This window comes from Poecile atricapillus, chromosome 3 (assembly GCF_030490865.1).
Source record: "Poecile atricapillus isolate bPoeAtr1 chromosome 3, bPoeAtr1.hap1, whole genome shotgun sequence".
NCBI classification, from domain to species: domain Eukaryota; kingdom Metazoa; phylum Chordata; class Aves; order Passeriformes; family Paridae; genus Poecile; species Poecile atricapillus.
The window spans coordinates 36,963,516-36,990,212 of NC_081251.1; the positions used below are offsets into that span (position 1 = coordinate 36,963,516).

Genomic DNA, 26,697 nt, shown 5'->3' on the forward strand with positions numbered 1-26,697 from the left:
TGGTGCAAAGCCAAACCAAAAACAAGCTCTCTTGGGCTCATGCTTATCCTGTGCCAGGGCAGTGTGGAGGGACTGCTGATGCAAAGAGAGGTGGGAGTTGCCTGGATGAGACATCCCAGGTCCAGCAGTTACTGGAGGAGATTTGATGGGGAGCAGAAGCTTTCTTCTGACGTGGCAGGATGGTTATGTGCGGTGGTGGTGGTGAGACACATATGGCCAGGGCTTGCCTTACCCCTGGAGCTTGGGGCTGCAGGGTTTGGAGCTGGCTAGAGCCTGGCTATAGGGATAGCCAGGATCCCTAGCCTAGGGGTACATGCCAGAGGTGCCCGGAGCAGGGTTACCAGGTTCAGTGTGATAGGTGGTGTTATAGAACAGAAGGAGGAGGGAAAAATCACCTTAGGTGTCTTTAAACCATAATGCAGAGTGTAGAAAATAATGTGAATAAAACCATACATATATATATATATATATATATGTATGTATGTATGTATACATATGTATATGTATATAAATGTGTTAAATATATATATATATATATAAAATTAGTAAGGAAAATTTCACTTTGTTCACCTTATTGGTCTCCATGCTCAACCCTGGTAGTCTTGCACTTTTGTCATTCAAGTATCTGACAGAAGTAAGGAGCAAAAAAAAAGCTCCCAGCAGCTGTGGTTCAAGATGAGTTCAGGTGAAATGAACATGAATGAGGGGAATGTACTTGGACAGGTGCTTGTGAGTGCTTTCTCAATGGAAGATGCTTGTCTGTCCACTGCTGTGGAGATTCTGCCTTCAAAATGTACTGGCTCCACTCGTAACCATAAGATGCCAGTAGCCATAATGTGCCTTCCCTTATCTTTCAGCTGGTTTTACTAATATTTTTAATGTTTCAGCATAGTAAAGTTTTTATTATCCCAGCACCTCCCTGAGAAGCATATTTTACTGCTATATGAATTCACCTGCTTAATAACTCAGTTTCAGTATTAATTTTTTTTTGATTGTTATGTGAGTGTGTGAAACTGTCAACTTTCTTTGGTAGTGGTGCTACAGACCAAGAACCCAAAACTAAGACCTCATAAAGAGGGTATTTCCACAAGCACCTGTTCCCTTTGTTTGTGGAAGTATGTCTCCAGCACAGAATAAGCTTCATTCTTGCAGCACTGGCAAATGGGCCGTGACACACTCTTACTGCTGCTGCAAGTAATCAGCTACAAGTTACTTTCCTGAATGAAACACATTTCAGCGGCAGGGAAGGAGAAGATTCTGATTTATGTTGATTGCTTTTCCCCATGGTATTTGAATACTGCAGTATGTAATATGAACACTTATATACAAAGATTTTTTTCGTAAAAATGTGATACCATAAATCAAGAGAGTGTTTTAAAAAAACTCAATTGCTTTTACTAGCTTTGCATTTTCCCCTGAGAATCCCAGGAGCTTAGGTCTGAATGCTTCGAATGAACATACTGTTCTATTCATGTTGAATAAAATTGTAGATTTTTATGTTGGATAATATATCTCTGAGGCAAATATCATCACCTGAATGTGCTAAACATTTAGAGTCAGCCGTCTTTGTTTATGTTTTCATTCCCAGATCAGTGCTAAAGAAATATTATAAAACTGCTCATCAGAGGTTTCAATAAACATTTTTCTATAGTTGCAGTGATTAAGATGTAATAACATGTTTGAGATATATTTGAGGAATAAAGCACTTAATAACCTAGCACGATACTGTTACAGAACAGCTGTGGGTTTCTTCTCCTTACCAAAGAGGTGATAAATTTGCACATGTTTCACTGTGCAAACTCCATCCTTTTTCTTAGGTTCACCTTCTTTTAAATTGACAAGAATGGGAAAATAAATATGACAAAAATAGGTATAATTGCTCAAATTTCTTCATTAAGAGTGTGTAAATATAAAGTGGGGGCACAGGGGTCAATTTGGAAGAAAAGAACGTGAATTTGCTCTGTAATGTGTTTGTAACTGGCTCAAATGATAGCAGTTTAAAAAGTGTGAGGGCCTTTGAAGGAATTGAGGCAGCAGTGGGAGCACTTGCTGGCTTGTGCGGGCAGGCGTGTACGGCTGCTTGTTTTTCAGACAATTGTGCCAGAGCTGTAACAGCTCTTGTTTGGCACAACACCACTTGAGAGCACCGAGACTGGGCTGCTTGTTTCATCCCAGCATCTGGTGAGATTAAGTATTAGTGCTGCTGTTTAATGAACAGTGTGCGGATGTGCATGAGCATTTGGGGTTGTTTTTGTTTCCTCTGGTTTGTAGCCGACAAAGCTGTAGGGATGAACAAAGCCTTCCAGACTGCCTACTATACAGATTAATTTACAGCTGCCAGTTTATATTAGTTGTTGTATTTATTCTGCTCCGGTGCTTTTTTGAGGAAAGGAGTATTTCTTAGTCAATTGTCTGGCAAAGAGAAAGGAATTCAAGAAATGTGAAGCAAACAAATTCGCGGTAATTAGACAAGCTTTTGGCAGATGAACTGTTTGCTCCCTTTTCTTATGATATTATGTTACAAGGAAGGACTGAAGTTTGAAAACAGAATTTAAGCTGACGTCTGAACTTTGTCTTTACTCTCCTGTTCTCTGCGTTGGTGATGCTGAGGCTTTAAGAATAGCAGCTATAACCACGTCTCTTGCCTGCCTGCTTAGAAGCTAGCCCTACAGGAGCTTTTGACAGGCAGAACAGCTTATGTCTCTTCTCTCTGCAGCTTTTATGATGCTGTAGATTTATCAGGAACATCTAATGCTCTTTATTTTTGTTTCCCTGTAACTCTCCTTCTCTCTGTCTCTGTTTGCACTGAGTCTGTTGCTGTGTGCTGACCACCTAATGCAGCCAGGGACTGCTGGCTCTTTCTGCTGGAGATGTCCAAAGATGTGCACAACCGTGCACACCCTGAGAGCCAGCTCTGTGCATTAGGTGGTTATCAGTGAGGGCACAAAAGAAATAGCTGAGAGTTTATCCAAGAGCCTTATGGAGCTGTCTGAATATTGATAATACAGACTGACTGATGTCTTGTCTGTCTTCTAAAATAATTGCTTTGGAGGACTCAAGTAGTTCAGAAGGGGATTAGTTGGTTTACTTAGAGCAGGATCAGGCACACATGTGCTTTTCTTCCCCACCCTCAGTGGAGCCAGTAATTTGTTGCCCAAATTATGGAGCATAAGATCAAACTGGGCTAAATATAATCTTGAATGATCCTGTACAGAGGGTTCCTTTTCCCGCTTCCCTCTGCTGGGTTGCAGGGTGGGGCATAATGCACTGTGGGCCTCTTTGGAAATCAAGTGGAAGCTATGAGACACCCCAGGTGCTAAAAAGAGACCTTTTGGGAGCAGGAGCTGCTGCTGTCAGGACCCCACAGCATCAGGGAAGCCCATTCTCCACAGAGGTGTCCCTGATGAACTGTCTGCTCTGCGGGAAGGCAAGGAAGTGAAGGTTCTGTAATTCCCTCGTAAACCGTGGCAGGTAGCAGTTAGAGTATTTTGTGTACTTGGACGAAAGTGTCTAATGAGAGATCTTCATGCAGAGATAGATACAGAGGCATATGTACATATATATATAATTTTTTTTTAAAATTTTATCTTTTTAATTTTTTTTTCTTCTGTTGAGAAGATGGTTTTGCTCCATAGTAGGTGATCAGTAGCAGGCGTGACACTGGTACTGTGATCTTTGCTTTCTTCTGTCTTGGTTGGACTTTGGCTTTGGAGCTTGCAGGTGTCTGTGATGATGGTGCAGGTGTTTGCTGTGCAATGTGTAGCTTCATTTGAGAAATGTTTTCTACTCCTCTTTTGATCTTTATGCTTTTGAATGTCTTTTAATTGATTTGGAAATACCCTTTAATGAATGCTGTTCTTTCAACTGTTTCATATCAGATGTTTTGAGTATATATGGGCTCCATTATTACAAATTTTATTTGTTGAGTGTGTCAAAAGTTACTTGGTATGTCCCATGTGAAAGATTTCAAAACCTTGTTAGCTAATCATGTTATTTTAAGATTGGGTAGCAAAGTGGAGCTGTTACTGGATTTCTTCAAAGTATACTTTGATGTACAGTTGGTACTTAGAGTTAAAAAATTAACAAAACCCCAAACCTTCTAAATGCACCAAACCCCAAAACAATCAGTGAATTATCAGAAAGAAAAACGTTTTATGTGTTTTTTTTTAAAATTGTAATCAGTTAATAAAACTATTTAAAACCCGCTATTTTTCACCATTGTAATTGAAGTATCATTCTCTATAAAAACAGCTCTGCATAATATTGGGAAGTAGCAGTCATACTCTATAAAAAATACACCAAACAATTCACTCTTTTAAAATACTTTTCTTTGTACTAAATAGACATTTGTGAAAATATAGTACCTTTTTGGATAAAAAGTAGACCTGTCAAATTTTACTGTAAAGTTTATATTTTGTTGCAAGTGATTGTATGTTAATTACCAGAGAAACCAAGCTTTCACATTTTTAAAATCGCATGTAAAATTAGTTCTTAAAATTAAATCAGTTCCTTCCAATGCTCACTTACATGCCATTTAAATCTGTTGCTCTAAAAAACTCTTAAGGAATATTCTTCTTGGACATGAAATCTCAGGGCATGTTAGGTTGTCATTAGAAGGTGTGAAGCTGAGTGAAATGTATTTTTTTCTGTTGCAGCTGTGGGAGGTTTTATCCCTGGGCTGAAATGACAAAACATCAGCCCAGCCATGTATCGATTTACCTGCTGGTAGGGATTAGATGTTCCCTAAGCAAATTTAGAATTTTTTGCTCTCTGGCTGGAGTGGGTTTTGCTTTGCTTTGGTGACATCCCCTTCCTCTGCCATGCACTACAGCTGTGACAGCCTGGGTGGCTGTTGGCTGCTGCACTTCTCCCTCTTAATGAGATGAGAGCACAGATATGGGATAGTCTCATGTAATACTTTCAGGCAGTATTTTCCTTCTTGTTTTTGGTGCAAGGAAGACGACCAATCAAATGGTTTTTACCTTAATTTGTGAAAAATATATGGACATTTAAATTGCTTTGCTATTAAATCACTGTTTTTTGTTTATGGAATCACTTTCAGTAATTCTGTATGGTTCTCTTTTGTCAGGGCAATTTTATTTATTATTTTTTATCATATGCATTGTTTTATGTTGCAGCTGAATAAACAATCAAATTTCTTCATTACTACATCCCATACAGCAGTCCTGAGTAGATGGGAGAGAACTAGAGTATATCTCAGTACCTGGTTTCTTTATTCCATGTGGTTTGTGCTGCTTTGACAGGCATCTAAAATATTTGCACTTGTTTTGATTGTTATCAGAAATCAAAAAGTCTGACAAAACTGCAGAGATACTTGTTGTTTTTTTTCTCTTTCGTTCTGCGAAAACATGTATCTGTTATTTTCTATTATACTATCTAAGTCAACAGAGGCTTCATCCTTGTCTGTGTGTGAAAGGGAAACTGCCCTCCTGTGCAGATAAGCAGGGAACAGGAATCAGACAGTATCTCCATTAAGCTTCCATTAAACATTTAGTAAGAGTTTTAGAGTTAAATCTTTGACAAATGTTGTGGTTGAAGACCTTCACATCAAATGGTGGTATGGGTTTCCTGGTTTTCTTTCATGTGCACAAATGACTTAACAAAAATAATGACTGTATTATAGAAATATATATTCAGAGCATACATAATTAATAAGACCTTGAAAATAATTGATGTGTATAAAACCCTCGCAAAACCCCACAAAAAGACTTTAAATTACATGTATTATTTTCTTTGAATATTTTTCTTTCAATTCCTTACTTTATTTTTTTTTTTTTCCTTCTGCTGTTTCTATTAGAGCTTACTCTTAAGAGTACAAATAAAGCAGAAAGTATTTGGGATATTTTTAGGGGTTTTTTGCAGATATCCAGGTTGTAGCTATCCAGTTGTGTTAGATGATTTTGACCCTTTTTCCCTTTCTATTTGTGGCACAGATGGGAAGCAGGCAGTGTGCTGAGCAGGTATGCAGTGGCCAGCACAGCAGGTGTGCCTTCTGACAGACCTGCCTTGCCTGTCCAGATGTGTCTGTGCATCTGCTCAGAGCTGGATTCTTATGGAAAGACTGGAGATGGTCAGTAGTGGCAGTACAGTGGGAGCCACCACCACCAAGGCTGAATCTCATACTTGGGTTTCAATATCCAAAACTGAAATGGGGCTAATCTAGTGCCCTCACATACATACACAAAAAATATGCTTTTAGTTTAAATAAGGTGAGGAAAAGTAGTTCCTATGTTTGCTAATATATTTTAAACACGATGATTTGGAATGAATGTGAGAAAGGGAACAGGTCACTTTGCCAAGACTTTCAGGTGTTAGTGAAACATCAAGTTTGGACATTTGACTTTTAAACCAACCTATCTGCCTGGGACTCCCTTTTAGTGAATGGTAAGCAACATTTTTCCTACAAAGGGATGTTCAGAATCTCCAAATCAAGTGCCTAATGTGGACTGCCTTCTGTTTCTACCTCCATAAGCATGCTCTGCAGTCATTGAAGAGAATGAGTCTGGGCTACCTGTGGATATGTATCCCCAGTCCCTTGTCTTTCATGAAGGGTGGTGCTGAGGGAGAGAGGTGGGGCAGTGTGGCCATCAGGTTCTTCTAGAGGAAAAAAATCTAACAGCCTGTTCATTTGTTTGAATTATTTCCTACACATGGTGGTCCTAAAATTCCCCATCTTTAGAGAAAGCTGAGTAAGTGACATTTCATAGTCAGTAGACATCATTTCACAGCTGTCCATTCTGTTATCTAAAGAGCTCTTCTGTTTTCATGTGGAGGGCACCTCATTCCCACGGTCATAGTGCTCCAGAGCCCTTTGTTCATCTTTGCCTCTCTTTTTGCCCCTTTTGGATGGAGGGGCATAAATCTCTTTGAAACATGCAGCTAAAATGTCAGGGTACTTAATGAAACAGGGGCACAGCTGCTTGTGCTCACTATCAAACTTAGAGAACAAATAAACAGCCAGAAAGTTCATAAATATGAAGGTTTGTTTTCCTGCAAGAACCATAATGATTCTCTGGTGCCTGTGCCTTGCAGCCTGTCACACTATCTGGTTTTAATATGTGTGCCCTACAGTGGCTTTGCAGATAGCTGAATTGTCCTTCCCTTGGCATCCCTAGCTTTAATTGCCTAAGTTCTATCTGCTTAAACTTCCCCTCTACTGTTTCTCCCCTTTCTCATTTGATTTTCTTCTGAAAAGAAGTAAAGAAGCTAGCAAAAGAGAGGGAAGTAAGATATAATGGAGAAATGCCATAGTTTGGTTGAACCCATACTTGAATTAAGAACTGTTCCTTTTACAATTCATATTTTGGAGTTGTATTGCAGGGTGGGAATCCCTGTTTGCCTCAAGGAGCCTACATGGATTTTAATAACAAACATTACACCTAGCAGAAAGATCAAGATCCACAGACTAAATATTCCAAGATCCAAAAAAGTAACCTAGAGATTTAAAGCCATTTGTAAATATGAACAATAACAAACCTTGTAGCTCTCTGGGTATCAGGAGTTGGAGTTAAATCATCAAAGTTAACAGCAAATTCCTTGTAGTATAATAGGGTCAAGGATCATACTTATTTTCTACTTAAGGTTAGATGTAGTCAAGGTAGCACCAGGAATGGCTTTGCTGCTTTAATGACAGCAAAATGAATGGTGCTTAAAAGGTGCTGGGAATCCCATAGCCTCAGATGGGAGCTAAGGGCTATAATGACAGTTCAGAAGACAGTCTAGAAACAATTTTTAGCTCCTTCTCTAAGAAGACAGAAGCCTTGACATAGGAAAGTGTTTTCTCTAAAGGATGGCCAGGTTATTGTTACATACGGGGTTTCCACCATCTAAATAGAGGTGTGTGAAAGTTCAAGGTATTCCTCTGTAGTCAGCAGAATGGGCAAGAAAGAAGCTGGGGCACTTCTGTGCCTGCATTACAGTTGTTTCTCTTTCTCCATCCATGGTAGAAGGAAATACAGCTGATCTAAATCAAAACTTTTTAAAGATTTAAGTTATCCAGCAAAGTGTATCCAGCATGGTGACTATTGCAAAGCTTTGTGAGGGACTTGTGTGTTCAGTTGTTAACCTCCTGTTAAGATAAAGAAGTGGAGGGAATGACTAATGTATTGCCTGTAAATATTGTAAAATAATGAGTGGGAGGAGCAGGGAATTGCATAGAATTGGCTGAAGCCTCCAGGGTTTTGTCTTTCCCTTCCCCCTTGCACCTGGGTGGATCAATAGAAAGGGAGAGCAGTTGTGTAATGGCTTTTTTGCCCATCACTGTGTGCTATTAGTTTGACACATGCAATTTACTTGGAAAAGCTTAAGTAGCCTTAATAACAGAAAGTCCCAGCAGAGCTGACACTAATGGTCTCCCCCGTTGTCAGTCTCAACAGAGAGATTAAGAGCTGAATGAACAAAGAGACCCAATTACCATCTCCCCCCCTCTGGATGTTGCTGCATGAAAACAGGTATGAGCTATGACAGTGGCTCTCTGGACAGACTCTGTCTCTCTGCCATGCCCTGGTGTGAGAGGGGTTTTTACTGTGCTCTCAATTTACTGCCATTACTGAGGGCTGCTGCAACATCACCCAGTCCAGCTTTTCTTCACTAATAGCGAAGTCCAGTCATCTTGAAAGGAATTTAGTATATCATGCCCTGATAATGTACACTATTGAACACTCTTCAGACACTCACCATCCAATGCACTGTGCTAGCAAGTAAAACAAGCAAAAGCAAACCTAGCCCAGCTAAATCTACCATTTTTTCTATTCAGTTCTGCACAGGAAAATAGTCTTTTCTTGGCCCAAGCTTTCAGGGACGTACCAGAGTGCAGCTCTGCAGGGTGTGCAGCCACAGACAGATACGTCCCCACTGGGTTGGACTGGCAGAAAGGTCTCAAAGAAAACAGAACATCTATTTCTGCTTTCATCCAAAGCTTGGAGCAACTTGGTTAATAACAAAGTATGAGCACTGCCTGTGAATGGCTACACAATACCTTTTGTGAGTGCTGTTCCTCAAATATATTATAAAATACAGTGTCAGCTCTCTTTTGCCTCCCTTCACTAGGACAGGTTTGTACAATCAATCCAGTATTCAGTTTAAAAAAATTGCTGCTGCATATGCTATAATTTTGTGTCTGTTTTTTATGGCTACTTTATGTGAGATTTTAATTGCAACTCATTTCACAGTAAGACTGGCCCTTTTTTCAGGATTTTTTCTCTTCTTCTGTTTCTCTAGCATGGCAGACCAAAGACTTCTCAACATTCAGAAATAAAAAAAAAATGTCTTTCAAGAGGACTGTAAGTGGGCTTTACCAACATAGGGTTTGATCAGTGATGATTATTGATTGATTGATTGAGAAAAATATGTACCCCACCCTATTTAGTCTCAGTATTGAGGAAAAACATCATCTTTCAGTAAACAGCTGATTTTTTAAAATAGTGTCCTGTTGACAAACTGTTAAACCAAACTTGTGTCACCTGGATTTAGAAGAAAACCTAAATAATAATTACATAATAATAATACAATTACAGTAATAATTACAGCATCAGTATCAACACTGTCTAACTTTGTCAGTCTTTGCTTTATAACTTACTGTATATTTCAACATCACTTAAAATACTTTGCCAAGTACACCAGGTGAATGGTGGAGCTCAACATATTTATATTTCAAAGGTAGTGAAATAGATGCTTTGCATTTTATTAATTGAATGTAAGTATATGAATATTTAATTGATGTATATGAACATATTTAATTGATGGTTCTAGAGATGAACAATGTCTCTTGTACAATATAATAACTAATATTTATGCTGCCAAAATATATTTAATATGCATGAAAAATAATGGGTTTGGCTAAAACCAGGTTTGTACAGCTTTGTGTGTTTTTCTGTGTGCATACAGTGTACAAAGGAACACTGCACATCAAATGAATGCAATATTTAATCTAAAGTGAAATGCTTAACACTCCTAGCAGCAGTTCAAAGATGAGGACAGCTTTATTAGTGTTTTAGAGTCACGCTTTCTTAAACTCAATTTCTCATCTTACTGTGGATAATTAAAGTTTTTTTGTTGATCTCCAGCGATTAAATTTGCTTCCTTATATATCACAGTTACAGTGTTGGTTTTTTAAGTGATTTGTGCATACATAAAAAATGGCGGAGAGGGGAAAAAATTGTTAATAATCTTTATCAACAAAGACTTGTATGACTGATACAAAAAAAAAAAAAGGAGTATATAAACTTTCTATTCCCACCTAAAGAAAATTTGAAACACCTCCTCCTAAATAGACGAGTGTATTTTGGGAAATACCTGTGTATTTCTTAAATCATGTGCACTAAGCAAATATAACAGTTTATAAAGAAGTAGTAATTTATTGTAAATATTTACAGCCCCAGTGAGGTTTTTGATCGCGTGGGCTTGTGCCTGGGAGATTCCCTTTTTTCTCCCTCCAGTTTTCTCTCAGTGTAGGAACTCAGCAATTGTTTTGAAGAGAATACTGGCAAAAGAAATTGTTTTCATTCTCTTTCATTCTCTTCTCCTTTCTTAGAAGCCTTTCATTCTTCAGCAAAGGCCGAAGTTCTTTGCCCTCTCTCCTTTGCTAACCCCTCCACTTGCCCTGATGATCATGTACAATCTCAGGCCATTTCACTGCTTTTTCATCTCTTCTCATAGTATCCACCCTCACTCATTCCTCTGGTTTTGCAAGCGGTACCAGCTCATCTGAGCCTCTTCCAGCGTGAAAAACATCAGACCATCACCAGTTATATTTGCTCTTCTAGATACCTTATGCAATTCTCTTCTTCCCCTTATTGCTCAATGTGCTGTCAGTAGTTGTTGGTGGTACAGTGACTTTTCCAGTCTGGCTTTGCGCATTTCATTCTGGGCAGTGCCTTTCCTGCCCTCTTCCTCACCAAAGGTTACAATGTGCATTTCCTCCTCAGCCTCACATCAGCTGTCATCTGTCTGCAGTCCCTGATGTTCTTGAAGTCCTGCCCATGCTTTTGCTCTCTGATCTCATCCAAGATGTTGGGTAGCGTGCCTGGGCTCTTAAACTGTCCACGGCGTTGCTGCTGGATCCCTCCTACACCATCTGCTGCTCTGTCCAATTGCTGCTGCTTGATTTTCCTCACAAATGCAGAACTGGGATCTATTTCAGATTGAAATAGATTCTTTTGGATCCTTTTCTTTGAACCGAGTTTCAGATTGTGAGTCGTCTTTAACAAGTAATGTGTAAATTAGCAGCATGTTATGTTAATTTCATACATAAGTACTATTTGCCAGATAGATTATTTGTACTGGTGTGCAGCTACATCTGTTAGTATGCAGTGTTCAAAGAGTATAGATAGGAGATAAGATACCCAAGTGAAATCACAGTAGCTGTGTTCCTGATCAGCTTGGGGGGGTGAATGGACTGATACAGCTAATCAAATTATCTTGAATTAGACTTAATTGCGTTTCTGCATGAATGTTTCTGGTTTGTTTGTGGTTTGGTTTTGTTTTTAAAGAACTTTCTATTTTTCCAGTTCCTACATGAAATTGTAACAGCACGTAACCTATGGAACTTGTACCACCTCTGAGACATTTTAGGAACCTGTTTTCAGAGCACACCATTTATTCCTAAACAGAAGTAGCATATATAAGTTCATCCAAGCTGTAAGAAGGGATGAGCTCTGGAGATGTCTCTCCAAGTAACATTTCTTGATTCTCACTTTAACCTATGTCTTTTTGCACATCATCTTGAACGTGACTGTGGAGAGTCTACCTGTAGTTTAAATACAGTTTATTTATTTGGTTCTTCATATTTCAATTGGTATTTCCAGTTAAAATGAAACAGCAAGGTGTATTCACAAGACAGTGACATTGTCATTGACAACAGTCAGCAAAACAGTACCAAAAGGTCAAGTCTCAGACATAACTAGTGCTTAGTTTCCCAATGCCTTTAGGTATTGTCAGGTGGTTTCTGTACTTAAACACATCTGCTGATCTAGATGTATTACGAAAAAGGATAGCAAAAGCAGCTAAATTATGTGGTGATTTTAATTAGTAGGAAAGAGGGATGGTAAGGTCTTCCAACAGCATTTTCTAATTGAAGTCACTGAACTGGCATTTCAGCAATGATTTCTGCTTCAGAGATCAAGAGAGATTATTTATCCTTAGCAGTTTTCAGCTCTCAAAAGTTCATGCAGGCCAAGTGACTTCCATCATTCTTGAACTTTGTTGTGAACTTGTCCCTTTCCTGATTTTATTGACTTGTCACGTGATTTCTGGGAAGAAATGAAGGTCTCTGTTGCATTTGCCTCGTCCTTACGAGGAAAGTGAGAGCTGCACAATTTTATTTTCAGAGGTCAGTGGGAACCAAACCAGAGAGCTGTGGTTGGAGCTTGTTTATAATGGGAAGTGGGTGTAAAAACATCAGGAGGAAACCCCTGGGTTTGCCCAGGTGCATGCAGGCAGCTGAGCACTCAGAAAACACTGGTAGTAAATTTCTGTGTTTTTCAGTCTTCTGTGATGCTTCACTTATGATGTGTTTCTCCTCACCCAGGAGCAGTGTAGAGAAACGTGCTGTTGTCATCACATCTGGGAAAGGCTGAAGCTGGAATCTACATAGTCCTTCTCCAGAGGTTGCCTTGCAAGACACAGCTATAAAATGTTCATCAGAAAAAACTGAACTGTAGATCCTTAAGAGTGAGTAGAAAACAAATGCGACCTTTCAGATTTTTTGTCTAAAATGTATAAAAATAATGACATGGATTTGCATTTTAGAAATGCATTCCAGTTCCTGGGTAACTAGGGATGACAAAGAGCTTGGACTGAGCCTGTGGCATCGGGTTATGGTACTTACGTCGCACTGCTGTGTTCTTTGGGGTGTGTAGTTCCTTGCCTCCTCTGCTGTCTTGTACACCTCTGCTGAGCTGCATTTTTGAGGACAAGTGGCTCGAGGCAGTGTTTCATTGTTTCTGGAAAGCAAGGCACTCTTAATGCTAGAGGACTAGCTGTTCTTTTGGGATCACTGACTAGGGCTGAGAAAATTAGACCGGAGAGTGTGATGTAATTTCTGAAGTCCATGCAGGAGATAAGTCATTACTCAGATTTGCTGATACTTTCTGCACCAGTTCATTTTCGCATTTCTTTTCCAATCTGGGTGTTTTCCCATGCTAAGTTAGGGTGCTTGCTTATTTCAGCTCTTTGGTCCCACTGTCCTCAGCTTCCCTGATGGACACCTCTGATTGAAGAGGTGAGTGAGTTATATGAGAACTATTAACTGTCAGTGTCCAAGGAGAGTCTTTTCCCTCGTAAAGCATCCCTCATTATCATGCTATCACCAGTGCACCTTCTTGTTTCACCAGAGATTTTTTCCATTGAGATAATCCCTGCACAGCTGTCTACTGTCACCCTTGCAAGCCAACAGGAAAGCAAGATCAGCCAGGCCATCAGCATGAAGATATCTCCAAGTTAATAGAACAATACAGTAAAGCAACAAAAAATGTAATCTGCTGCGATGCATACAGCCCATAGAATGTGTGGAAAACACCTTTTTTTTTAATTTTTATTTTTACAGTTATTTTAATCCCCCAGACTTGTTTTTCTCAAACATTTGACTTATTTAGGTACTTTGTGTTGTGGGATGCTGCTAATGAAAGTTATTGCTTTATTCCTGAGGGGACGGCGGCATGTTGTAAAACAGGATGTAACAATCCTTTAATACAATATAAAAGGGTTTCCAGGTAGATACATTCTCTGTTGCTGCCTGAGATGTTTGTGGGTTTTGGTACTGCTTCTGCCCCTCCTGATTGTGTAACTACAGAGAAACGAGTCTTAAAACCAGGACCATTGGACTTGTCACACTCAATTGTGTTCTTCTTGGTGCCCTCAGCTTATGAAAAATAGAAACAGCATTTAACCCTCAATTCACAAATAGGGTGATGGGACACAAAGGACCTCTAAGCAGTGTGGGAAGGTGGAATAGGGAGGAAATGCAGGAACTTCAAAAGGAGAGGAAGTCCACAGGGATTTAGCTCCACTAGGTCCAAAATCAAGAGGATTAAACTCTGTTGAGTGCCAAGTACTACACTGTAAGAATGGATCTCTGATTCCTACAAGGCAGAGAATTACTGTTTAAGCTGCAGAAATAATTCTGAGAATTTAGAATGTGCTGGGAAGTGAATTTGATCTGTCTGATGCAGTTGCAAGGATAAGGCAAAGCCCAGCTCCAGGGCTCTGGAATGCAGAAACTGATCTGTAGAGAAGATCAGAGGGAATTATTAACTGTGCTGTTGTCATGACCTGAAGGGTTAACTGGCCTATGGGAATAAGAAGATTTCAGCCATAGGGGGTTTCAGGGATTCTGTAATACAGAAGTGGTCCCAGGGGAAGACCCCTAAAGTAACAGGCAGAGTCTCACATCAATGATGAGTCTTGTCACGAAGCTGAAAGTCAGCCAGACATCCCTAGTGAGGGGCAAAGAGTTTGTCTAGAAGATCTTGTGGAAAATTTGTGCAGGGAGCTCAACCTGTGTAGGAAAACCACAAGCAGTGTGGGAAATAACCAGAGAATAAAGCTCCAGTCTGGATAAAAAGGACGTCCTTTCTATGGCACAGAGATGTTAAAGGGTGTTAAAACACACTCATCTCAACAGCCAAGAGGTGCTGTTAATTTCTATTTTTCTGCAGGGAGAACCAGTAGACGATGGTTATGATTTCTCACATCTCAGACCACTGTTTCCTGTTCTTGCAGTTAGAACAGCTAATGGCAGTTGTTGAACCTTATTTTCTCAGGATGTCTTCCCCTTTTTCCACCTTTCCTACTTCTTTCACCTTTTCAGATGATAAGTTCCTTGGTTTTGTACTTCTTGATGGTATCTCAGGCTGCCTCTGGTTTCTGGACACCCAGCTGCCATTCAAAGATGCTGACTGCACTTCTCAAGGATGCTGCTGGCTCCCAGGCCCACAGTCCAGCAGACATTTCCTCTTTAAGCACACATATTCAGCTCAGTATTTCTCTCCTTGCAACCAGGTTTCACTTTAGAGCTGCTTACATCAAGACCCCTCTGCAAATATTCTGTGTGGTTTTGAGTACCAAGCCTCAAAAGAGCTATGTCAGGGGATGAATGGGCAGAGAACTGGAATAAGTTATCTAGAGGGGAGTGGCAAAAAAACCAAAACTCCAGTGTTTTGTCTAGACAAGAAAGCAGTGAAGGAAATGGAAGAAGGAAGGGGGACAGGGATCTTCTAGAGTGATCTTGCATGTTTCATTATGTTTGTTGATATAGCAGTTAAATTTTAGGTATCATTTTGATAAACCAGCTTTTTTTGTGGGGAAGAGAGTGTTGTAATTGTCTGGGGTACAACACTGACAGTCTCTGTTCATTGCCCCAGTTTCTGTGCCCTTACATGCCTTCACATGGCAGTCCAGTCAATTTGCTGAGAATGCTGGCAAATGTATCCTTTGAAATGTGTTGGAATCCTTTTGTCATTTATGAACATCTTTTCACTAGACTTGGAGTAGAGACCTTCTGTGGGTGTCGTGTAGGATCCTGCGCAGCCAGGAAACAGCAGTTTTGGCTGCTGACCTGACCTGGCTACCAAAGCAGAATTGAACCCATGGTCTCAAGAGGAAAAATTTTGTCCCCTTCAGCTACTGCTGTGTAACCCAAAACACTGAGCACCATGGAGGTGTGCAGTGTGGAGGCATTGCATCAGAGTCTTTGCTGTCTTTGGCCCAAACTCATAGGTAGGGTAGGATAAAGTCCCTAAACATACACTTTCTCTCCTTACCAGGATCTCCTCAGAGATGATTTAAAGTTGCTCCCCAGTTCCTTCAGGTCACTTCCAAAATCTGCAGAGGTCAGAGGGAGCCCTCTGGCAGACTTAGCAGGTTTGGGATATTTCCTAAAGCAGTTCCCTGTGTGAATCAGATGCAGCTAATTTATCTCATCAGTAATGTTTTTTTCTTGGGAGTTACAGCCAGCTTCTGAACAGCAGCTCTGGGGGATCAGTGCATGGGTTTAGGAAAAGGGAATTACTCTCCCAGCTGTGCTGACTGATGGGGTGATGCCATGCGACAAAGTGTGACCTCCAAGTTTGCTTCTCTGCTGTGCTCGGTTTCTCGCACTTGCCCATTTTACAGGGTGTGCCAAATCCCTGGATATTTGTGCTTCCTCTTGCTGTTGCAGTACCCTGTGGTGGGAGGCAACTGAAAAAATCATGATTTCTTGATGGTAATGGTGTGCACCATAACAGGGGCACACACCTCTCTGGGGGTTACAGTGGACCTACTCAGCACTTCCACCCATGCTTGTCTGAATACAAAGCCCTCCCACCCTGGCCACTCCATCCTTAAGATTTCATCCACTGACTTTCAGCTTGAGCCTTGTTAAGCTTTTAATTGACACACTGCCTGCCAGACTCTTGCTCTAGTGCCAGAAGCCTAGCAGTATTGAGGAATATTGTGCCAATATCCGAACATCACGTTGTCTCCATGGTTCAGTGCTGAACTGGGTGGCACTGGTCCACCTACCTCACTGCATCTCCCAGTGCTCTCCCAAGACATCAGCTGTGAGAGTGCAGGAGGGGCTGTGTCATCGCTGCTGGCAGCTCCTAAGTCATGTTTCTCTTGAAGAGGAACAACATCTCCAGTGCTCTTTTGCCAGCTAAAAAATATTTTGAAGCTGGTAAATGTGTTCTTTTCTTCTGTGCTCTGTCAGCCAGGTTCAGGTCATACATGAGCAGGAGGAGACCTCTGTCCCAGCCCTCTGACATGGCAGCAGCAGGGTCTCCAAACTGATTGATAGATACTGTCCATGGTAAAGATAATCTGAACCGAGAAGAACAGTGGAGGAGAGGGAGTTGGTTGTGGAAAGGGTTATGGCGTTTTCTGCTCACAGTGAGGTCCTGCAGTCATTTTAATTGGCTCCTGCACAGAAGGTGATGATGAGGGACAGTTCTCCCATCCAGAAGCCCCACTGTGTATGAGGGTAACATAAACCCCCACTCTCCCATGAGCACAGCCGTGTGTCTGCTTTGTTCCCAAGGTTGGGCTCCGGCACTTCTGTTGAACAGCAGTCAGCTGGAAAGATCTCCTAACTGGTTTTATGCAAATGGGAGCAGATATGTCATGCATGTGTGTTTGCACATTGGTACTGTCCCCTATCAAACAATAGATATTGTTTTGTCATGTAAATAGTGCTCAACTGACAGGGCTTGCTGAGAGTTGAGCTTATTTGTACTGAGTGGTTTTGACATGTGTGTGTGTGTATGCAGGTGTTGAAAGAGTGGGGAGTAACAAAGCTGTGAAACTTCAATGAGATAAGCCAAATAAACCCCCAAATCATGTTATATGGAAAGTGGTAAGTATATAACTTGTGTATTGCATAAAGGAGGTCAGGGCTACATGGCAGAGAGGTAAGTAAGAGGGGAAAAAAACCAATTGTTTTCATACAAGATTAGTTATGTCTAAGCAATGACTTGAAACTGCCTCTGATCTTCATTGCTGGTCTCCATGTGTCCATGCCTCCCCCCAAGAGCATTCTGCCTGGCAGGTACAACTCTGGAGGTTGGTTTTGATGGTACCAAGGCATTGCCTGAGAGCTGCCAGGCAGCTGAGGGTTTACATTGAGTACAGCCAGCAGTGGAGGCCAGACAACGGAGATGGACTGGACAAAGCAGTTGGGGAAGCCGCTGCAGGCGGCCACCTGCAGCGGAGCAGTGACATCAGTCAGTCTGCTCTGGTTGTGGTGGGAAGCCTGATGAGCAACTGTCAGGCAGATACTCCCTGGGAGGCTGCTAAATAGTCATTGTTGAAGTAATTAATAGCAACAAGTGGGAAAAAAAAAAAAAAAAAAAAAAAAAAAAGCTCAGGAAATGTTTTCAGATGTCCCAGACAGTGGTGATGGGGTGATGAATATGCAGCTATCCATATGAAAACTGAATGACTGTACTTGCCACAATAAAATATGTAATGGGAACAGTAAGCCCCACCCCTCCCCCGAGCCCAACATGTAATCTACTAAAAGTCTGTGTAGATGTCCAGTTCAAAATGTTGATTGGTATAAAACCTAACTCCAAAAATAGTATTGATGATGTTGTAAAGGAAAGAAGAAAAGTGTGAATCAAAAGCACATTGTTCTTGACCTGGTGGGGGGCTTTACTGTTTTCCAGATAAAGCTGCTGCTGGCTTTCACAATTACACCTTTGACTGGTTTTTAACTGTATTTTGGGGCAGGAAGGGGTGAGAGGCAATGTCCTCCCTTTAGCAAAATATATAGATATTTTTCCTGAGTAGTTTATACTGGATCCATGATGGAACTAAAGAAAAATCACTGAAAGGGAAGGGTTTCCTGCATGCCTTGGACAAACCCTTTTAAAGTCAGCGGAGAGAAATGGCAGATATATCAGCATCCTGCAGTAAGTGATAAATGAGTTCCAGGAAACCCACTCTTTCTAATGCAGTAATCCACTCTGCTGAATAATGCTGTTATTTTAAAGTGAATACAATCGTAGTGTTTACGTCGTATTTTATGTATGACAAACTGCTTTGCAAAAAGGCTGGATGAGAAAAAGAGCATTTTATAGATTTTATACTGTTGTGTACTAATAAAAAAAGAAACCCGTTTTACTGTGAGAGTCAAGCAAAAAAGAGATGAGCAGCATTTAGATGTAGGACATTTTCTTAGAAAGACTATTATTATAAATTAGTAGCTTTTATCTACTCTCCCATTAAAAAATGTCTGGCTGCATATCTTAATATTGGGGTATTCCAAAATAATTTAGACTAATTTTATTCCATTGTTTATGTTGAATAAAGTAAAATTACCAAGTGCTGAGGTTTTTTCATGGACTACAGGCTCCCCAGGGAAGTGGCCAGAGCCCCACGCCTGCCAGAGTTCAAGAAGCATTTGGACAAAGCTCTCAGGCGTACTGTGGGATTTTTGGGGCCATCTTGTGTGGGGCCAGGAGTTGGACTCGGTGATCTTTGTGGATCCCTTCCAACTCAGGAGATTCTGTTCTTCTATGATTCTGCTATTCTATTCAGCATAATTTCTGGTGATAAACTAAAAAAGAGAATTTAGGATCCCTTGCAGAAAAACTGCGGTACTTTCTTCTCTTTTTCCCATTTCATCTTTTACCTCAGAACACATGGAAACTTTTTGTTAGCTATGTAAGCATTCTTTTATTCAAATACTAATTTAACTTAGTGATTGCATTGAGAATGACCTGTGCTCTGGCATTTCATCTTTTCCATTTAGCACAGGGAACTTCTTGAAATTGATTAGCTCATAGCTCCTAAATCTTTCATAATTTTGGCTTTTTTCTCTTCCCACAGCGAGGAAGCTGCTGGTTTTAACCCTTCGTGTGAATTTAGGAGAGTCTATTTCCTAGCTTTTCAGTATCTGTGATGTTTGATGTTTCCTGGACTGTCCTTTGGCTTTGGATTTGAAAATCCTCATTCCTGTGCTTTTTTTGTTACTGACGTGTAGGCGCTACGGCCAGTGGAGCAGCCTGGCAGCAGTTTGGAGGGGAGGGAGCTGGGGAGGGGAAAGGTGCAGAGAGTGTTTTTTGCCAGCTCTGCCAGTTGCATGGGAGAGAGGACAGAGTTGTACAACCCTGCCACTGAGCAGCCAGCTGCCCACCCACACGGTGCTGTGCCACCCCAGACAGACATCTCCTAAACATCCACAGGGCAGTGTGGCTCAGTGAGCTGGGAGCATAATCCGTGGGGATGCAGCTGGACCTCGGTGCCTGGGGACGGTGCCTTGCAGCTGCCGATTGGGAGCACTAATCCACAGTCAGCCTGTCCTTCTCCACGCTCCACTGATGGGGTGAGAACATTATCCTCGGAAGGGATCAACCCACAGCAAAGCAACTGAACCTGTGGGCATCACATCTGGCTAGTTTCCTTGGGGAGGCTTAGGAAGTAGGTGTTGCTTTCCCAGCCCGCCCCAGGTAAGTAATCTGATCTTAAACAAAGAAGCACTGAGATGGCTGTTTTTCATTTAAAAATATGTTAAAGCAAAATAATTGTTGTTGTTGTTGTTTTGAAGGCATAAGGCTTGAATATTCTCATGCTCTCTGCCTCCCTTGAGCTTCTGGATCTTGGGGGCGATAATGAGGGATTTAATTCTGGGCAGCAGGTGCTGGCAGCAGGGATGCGATGCAGTGCCTGTAATCGTGTTGTCGGGTTCATTTTGCACCATCTGGGTGTGAAAGGAGCAGTCAAGCTTTTAATTGCAGTCCTTGGGCATCTGGTACCTTCTTCCTGCTGCTAGGGTTGCAGACGTGGTCAAAGAAAGATGCTCTGTGTGTCTGAGGCATGTAGAGAGTTAAAGCTGGGGGCAGCGATGCCACTGACAGTGTAGCCACTGTGTTGGGGATGGGTCCCTGGAGAAGGGAATGAGAAGGCTATTCCCACTTCCTATCTTCACCCATCACCTTTTTCTACCAGCTCAGGAGAAAAGGAAAGTTGGTCTTTCAGTTGTCTGGGCTTCCTATTCTAATTGGACGTGTTTTTCTGAATTGCAGATAATCCCAGCTGAGGAGATGTAAAGTAGATGTGGTAGGGAATATGACCTGTTGTTTGAGCAGGAGCCAGGCTTGTGCTGTGGCTGCCCTCTGGGAATGGACCAACACCCTCTGGAGACCTGGCAAAGTGGAAGATGCCCCTAAAAGACCAATAGCTGAATCAGCTCCTTGCTGTGCTTTTAGGTACAATCCAAGAGGTGGAAAAGATCAGATAGCAAACTCCATGATAGCAGTGCCACTGTCACAGTCCATCCCTCCAGCGTGGCAGGGCAAGGCAGGAGGAGGCCCATGATCTCAGTGTGCTGCAGTAAGAGAGAGGGAGAACGGTTAAATTAGGGAGTATGATTTCCAGCATTTACCTTGCATGGCTTATCCAAACTTTTGCAGCCCTCTGTTGCTGAGGTATTAGTGTCTTTGTAGTGGCGTGGCTGGGATGTGATGAGCATCTATGGCTTCTGCAAACTTGCTCAGAAATGTCAGTGTGTCCACATTGAGACTGAGATTTTTGTAGTGAATATGCAATTCTGTTGGTGACAATGTCACTGCATTGTTTTCATGGGGTTTTTTTTGTTGTCTTTTTTTTTTTAATTTAAAAGGTAAGAAAACCAAGCAGGTTCTGACCAGAGATGTTTTAATATGTCAGTACATGCCTCCAGCCAAAGTGTTGGCAGCCAGCTTAGGGGTAAGGCTGGGGACAAACAAGTGATGGCACAGTTCACCTGGAAACTACCACTGCACAGGCAGGGGCTGGCACAGAAGCACACCACCCTCTGCCTGAAAAGCTCAGTTCTAAGGTGTGCCCTGCACCGTGTACTGGTCATGGAGGGGAGCTCTGGGGTGTGCTCCTGGGTTATGGAAGCATTACTTTGAGATGTGATGGGATAGTCAGGGATGTGCTTGGAGCAGGGAGCTGGAATCATGGGTGGGTAGTGGGGGGTATGGAGGGAGGATGGGTGTTCTGCTTGCTTCAGAAGCACAAGTCACTGGAAATCAAATACTTGAGGAGGTAAGATTGAAACTTGCATTGTTTGTCACAGATCAAATTACTAAGTGTAGGCCATCTGTGTTTCTTGGCGCTTTCTAAATGGTTTGTACTATAGTGTGTACAGCTCTCTGCCAGAGGAGTAGGGTATGATGTGCTAGTGAAGAACATGAGGGGTTTTTCTTCCCTATTTTCCATGTTACCAGGATACTGTGTCCATCACACTGAGGGTGTGGGTGAAAGCAGTCCAGTGGCACAGGGTACGACACCACTCCTCTGTTGTCCTATGTTGTGCTGACTTTGAGGCCCAGAAACATTTTGTCTGGTTTCTCTGAATAAATGTGCAGCTATTTCTATGTTGCTCCAAACATGTTTGCACTTAGAAAGGAAAAGAAACATGAGGAAAAGCTAATTTGAATAATTTACCTGGAAATGGTATTGCCTAATGCTTATCCTTAGAAATCAAGAGTCAGTTGCCTGGAGTTTTTACTGGCTTTGACATAACTTTCTATTGATCTCAGAGAAAGCAGTAACTTCTCTATGCTTTCAAGGGCCTTTTTCTAAAATGCATGTAATATTCTGCATATTGTTCACCTTGAAGGGTATTACAAGAATTAAAGCTTATAAAGTGTTCCAGGATTTATTAATATAACTTACCTTAGGAGTGCAAATTAAATTCTGTTACTGTCTACTACTACAAATTAACCTACAGCTTTAGTTGCTGCTGTTCTGAGATGGATTTAAAGGATGGCATAAGGGTGAAAGACATTGTATTCCAGTATTGATCTCCAAGATCATCTGGACCCTGTACCTATTACTCTTCCACTATGCAGACTGTTTACTACTGGTGGTTGTTAGATCTCAGTGCAGTGATATTTCAAGAGGGGATGACAAATGATTTGTAAATACACTGGATATTTTGAAGATGTTTTTCCTGTGCTGAAACAATTAAATAATTAAAGCGAGAAAAGGACAGATAAAACTGAAATCTTCCCAAACTGGGCAGGTTCTGGATCCCACAGCTCAAAGTGATCAGTGGATTCATTTTCTGTAATTATATCAGAAAACTCTTTTCTGCTCTGATGGCTCATTGGATGGGTCAGTGGAACCAGGGCAGACAAACATACAGTTTGCATGAAGAGTGCTAAATCTGAACTGTTTCTGGAGTCAGTGGGGTGTGATGTCAGCTCGGTGGGGAGAACACAATTTCTCAGTGACAGCAAAGATGAGTGTTTCCCAATAGCAGGTTGTGATCTCTCCCAGCGGTGTCCTTGGGATAGTTCAGGGGAGGCTGTGAAGCATTTTATACTCACGAGGGAACAGTCAGCTGCCTTTAATTGCTGACTGCACTCAATCCTCCCAGGGCAGAGGTTTGTATATTTATATCAGCAGCCAGTAACTATAACCTATTCTTGTTCCTTTGGCCAACAGTAGTTATCCCCTCCTTGGCTAATTAAAGAGTGGGAAACCTGGCGGGGGGGGTAGAGAGGATGAAAGGGGACCACACAAGTAGAAGTTAGGCTGAAACAGAGTTAAGCTAAGCTCTGAAACTTCAGAAAGTTTCAGAATTTTTTTTCCTAACCAAGGGGAATGAGGGCACAGTGAAAATGTGAGACTGTCTGTATCCCTCCACTTTGGAACAGAAGTGCAGTGTCCTCAGGAGGTTCTGAGGAGTTTTCATGATCCCTCCCCAAACCAATGCGAAGGTGAATGCTCAGGGAGGAGCTGCTGTAGTGATCTGTTTCTGAAAGCTGTCTGACAGCCGTGTTGTTCTCTGATCCATAGGTCCAATGGATGGCATAGCAATAGCATCACTGTCCAGGGAGCTGGAATCCTTCCTCGCCTGCCTGCATGCTGCTTGAACTGATCCCAAGCCTTTGTTTTTGGACTGAAGAAACCTGAAAACCTTTCTCTCCTAATTCATGAGCCAGCAGGATGTGGTCGCCGTGCTTTCAGAACGCCTGCTTGTAGCCGCCTACAAAGGCCAAGTGGAGAATGTGGTGCAGCTTATCAACAGGGGTGCCAAGGTAGCAGTTACCAAGGTAACGAGAGAAAAATGCTTTGCAAAAGCCCTGGGAACTAATGTAACTCTTCTAGACCATTGTCTGTGAAAATGCCCTCCTAGCTTTACCAATCTGAATGTGACTGAAGTTAGTGTTCAGATTTCCTTAAAGTTTGCACTTAATAGCTCACGCAAATTTGCAATATAGTGCACGTCTCGTGTTTATACCCTTTGCAGTGGGCGCAGCTGGGATGAACACTTAGTCCTTGCAAACACAGTGTGTCGACAGAGGGGAGCAACATTTTTCAAAGCCTGCATTGACTTTTGAATACTGTGTGACCTGATGAATGGAGTAATTCATCACTGTCAAGGGAAGGCGGTTCAGGGCACCCATCTCCCTGGGTCAGGGGATGGGGAAAAGCCACCTCTTGTGGCAGGGTAAAGAGACACAGAAAATGTTTCTTGCTGCTGGAGTCTCTTGGTGCAGCAGCCTCACTTATACCCAACATCTTCATTGATTTGTTCTGTGAAGTCCCTTAGTCAATTCCAAACTTGGGGGTTGCAAACTGTGTTCCCCATATCTTTGAGAAGAGTCAGAGTCAAAGGACTTCTGCTTAGATACAAGTGAGTTCAAACTGATATTCACCTATTCCTAATGCTCAACATGTTATAAATAATACTATCTTAGAAAAGATGAGAGGTAACTGCCTGTTGCAAAGAAGGTTTGATCAGCAAAAAACCTTAAAAAGAACTAGGTAAGTCAAATCTTTGGAACTGTAACATAGAATTTGGGGTGTGCTGTTTTGATGAATTGTTGTTCTCCATCCTATCTACTTTTATTTGTGTTTCCATATTGGTTTTGAACATTACATATGTATGGAAGCTAATATTTACAGATAGAAAGCACATTTGATAAAAAGAGGAAAAGACAGAATGCTTATCTGTCAGTGACAGTTGTTTTCAGTACCTTCACAATGTTTGAGCTGTAGATAATATTTATTTTGAAAGTTGGAGTGATCCAAGGACAACCTGTGTTTGTAATTTTTGTTTGCCAAAAGAGGTAGCCTCTTGCTGATAGATACAAAGCACAGATGTAATAAGCATGAATAAGTCCCATGTTTGGTTCTGTTATCCAAGCAGCTCTGTAGCTGATGAACAGCTATTAAAGGTAGTCAGTAATAGACCAGGAAATACTGACTTGCCTGGCATGCCTGATTGGTAGCTCAGGGTTTTGTGGTTTTCTTTCCCTTGTTTGTTGGGGTTTTTTTAAGATGATGAGCTTTGAGACTGCTGAGGGACCTCTACTAATTACAATAAAAAACAAATAGTGGAGCTTTGACTTTGAAACACAAAATCAGGTTAATTTGGTATAATGCAGATTTCCTAGAGTTGACAAGTTTTTCTTTCCTATATGACATAGGTGTCTCCCTTGCCTTGCCTTGTTGTTCTGCCCTGTGTGGAAAATCAAAACAAAGCTCATTTGGCAGCAAAACCATGGCCAGGTGCCAAGTGCTGGTGTTTCTGTGGAGACATGTGCTTGCCAGCTATGTTGGAAAGCTGTGAGCTCTGAGGCCATCCCTGTAGCTCACCAGGTACTACAGCACTGCAGCTATGCTTTCCTAGAAGTTGCGTGTGTGTGTCATCTCTGTGGAGCCCAGAGAGGGAAGATGACAAAAGCTGTCCCTGTTGTCATTCTGGATGCATCCCAGCACACAGGCTGGTACAGATGAGATACTTGGTAGCCCTGTGACAAGCCCTGCTCAGAAGAGATGAAGTCAGATCCGCAAGACTGTGGAGGAGTGCACACAGAGGAACAGGGACCCTCTCAGAGCAGCACCAAGGCTGTGTGTACAGGCTGTTTTGAAGGCACACAGACTCTTACTCCTCTCACGCTGTGAGCCACAGAGAGCTGAGCTCAGTGTGAGCCAACAGGAGCGAGACCAACATGGTGCCCTCACCAGAGCCCATCCATTCAGGCTCTGTGATGGCCTGTCCAGGTGTACACAGTGTCGAGTTTGCATCTGGCTCTCACCCAGCTAGCCAGCTGCAAAGGGAGAGCATGTGCATATTTGCCTACCAAAGGCTGTATAAACATAGCCTGGAAGAGCTTGGCTTGCTAATCTGATGGCACACAAAGGCTGGAAGGAGAAAGCTGTTTAAAATTAAGGACAAGGTTGTCACAAGAGCAAGGATGTATAAATTAGACTCAAGGATATTGAAACTGGAAATCTGGATGGTTTTTTTAGCCATCACAGCAACAGGTTCTTGTGCAGTCTTCTACTAAGCAGAACCAAGCACAAAGTAAGAACAACTTTCAGAGCAGAGGTTCTTAATTTTAGAATGGAAATTAGATGGCAGACTTTTTCTAGTGCAGTAAAATAGACAAAGCTTTCAGATAAATTGAAACCCAGAACCCTCTTCTCCCTCAAGATAAAACTCATTGCACAATGAAGCATAAAAATAAATTTATCCATATGCATACCTTAGTTCTGTTTTACCTGTATTTCTTCTATTTTTATTAGTAGTTTTCAGTTTGTTCTACCTAATTATAAGTTATAGGGGTTTGTTTCCAAAAAAAGAAAAAAAAGTATTTGGTACTTGTGAACCAAACTTCCTGCTGAATTCTCTGGGTTTTACTGGAGGAAGACACATGGAGACAAAGCTCTTAGGAGGGAAAGAAAAAGTTCCCCCATCACAGCAGGCTTTAAATGTATTTCTGATCCACATCTGTATGCTGCAGAGAATGGATGATCATTCAGAAAAAAAAGCCCTAAAGAAATACAGAAGATGGTGCTTCTGTTTTGACTCGGTAATTTTATGATTTAACTTTGAAGTAGTCATGTTATGATTGCACAATATGGCAACACTTTTGTAATGCTGGGGTACTTTAAATCTCAACTTCAGAGCATGTTGAGTTCTTTAAAGCAGTATCTCTTTTCCTTCTTTTTTAAGCTAAGACAGAAACAAAAAAAATAAATGTATTTTGGTGCTTTCACATTTCTTCACTCCTTCAGTTTGAAAAGCTATTTGTGTCTGTTTTAAACAATAAATAAAGATAAATTAAAAGGGACCAGCAAACACTTAGGAACTTGCTGAATGCCTATTGAGGTCAATGAGAAGCTTTCTCCTGACTTGAGTGAGCAGGTTATTCATGGAGAACAGTCTAACAAATCATCAGTGTGAGCAATGTG

The 26,697-nt window shown here is 41.5% G+C and overlaps 1 protein-coding gene across 8 annotated transcripts in view; it reads left to right on the top strand.

The window, feature by feature from the left end:
• Positions 1-26,697, top strand: part of ANKRD6 (ankyrin repeat domain 6) — an 85,923-nt gene that overhangs the window by 31,291 nt on the left and 27,935 nt on the right. For 5 of the 8 annotated variants that reach the window (XM_058834541.1, XM_058834542.1, XM_058834540.1 and 2 more), the window contains 2 exons: positions 12,548-12,690; positions 23,290-23,546. In XM_058834541.1, the coding sequence (XP_058690524.1) occupies positions 23,427-23,546 (120 nt within the window). In that variant the 5' untranslated portion in view covers positions 12,548-12,690; positions 23,290-23,426. Of the gene's footprint in view, positions 1-12,547; positions 12,691-22,847; positions 22,875-22,898; positions 23,211-23,289; positions 23,547-26,697 lie in introns of those variants that run through there. The other 3 variants (XM_058834545.1, XM_058834546.1, XM_058834543.1) reach the window with 3 other exon arrangements.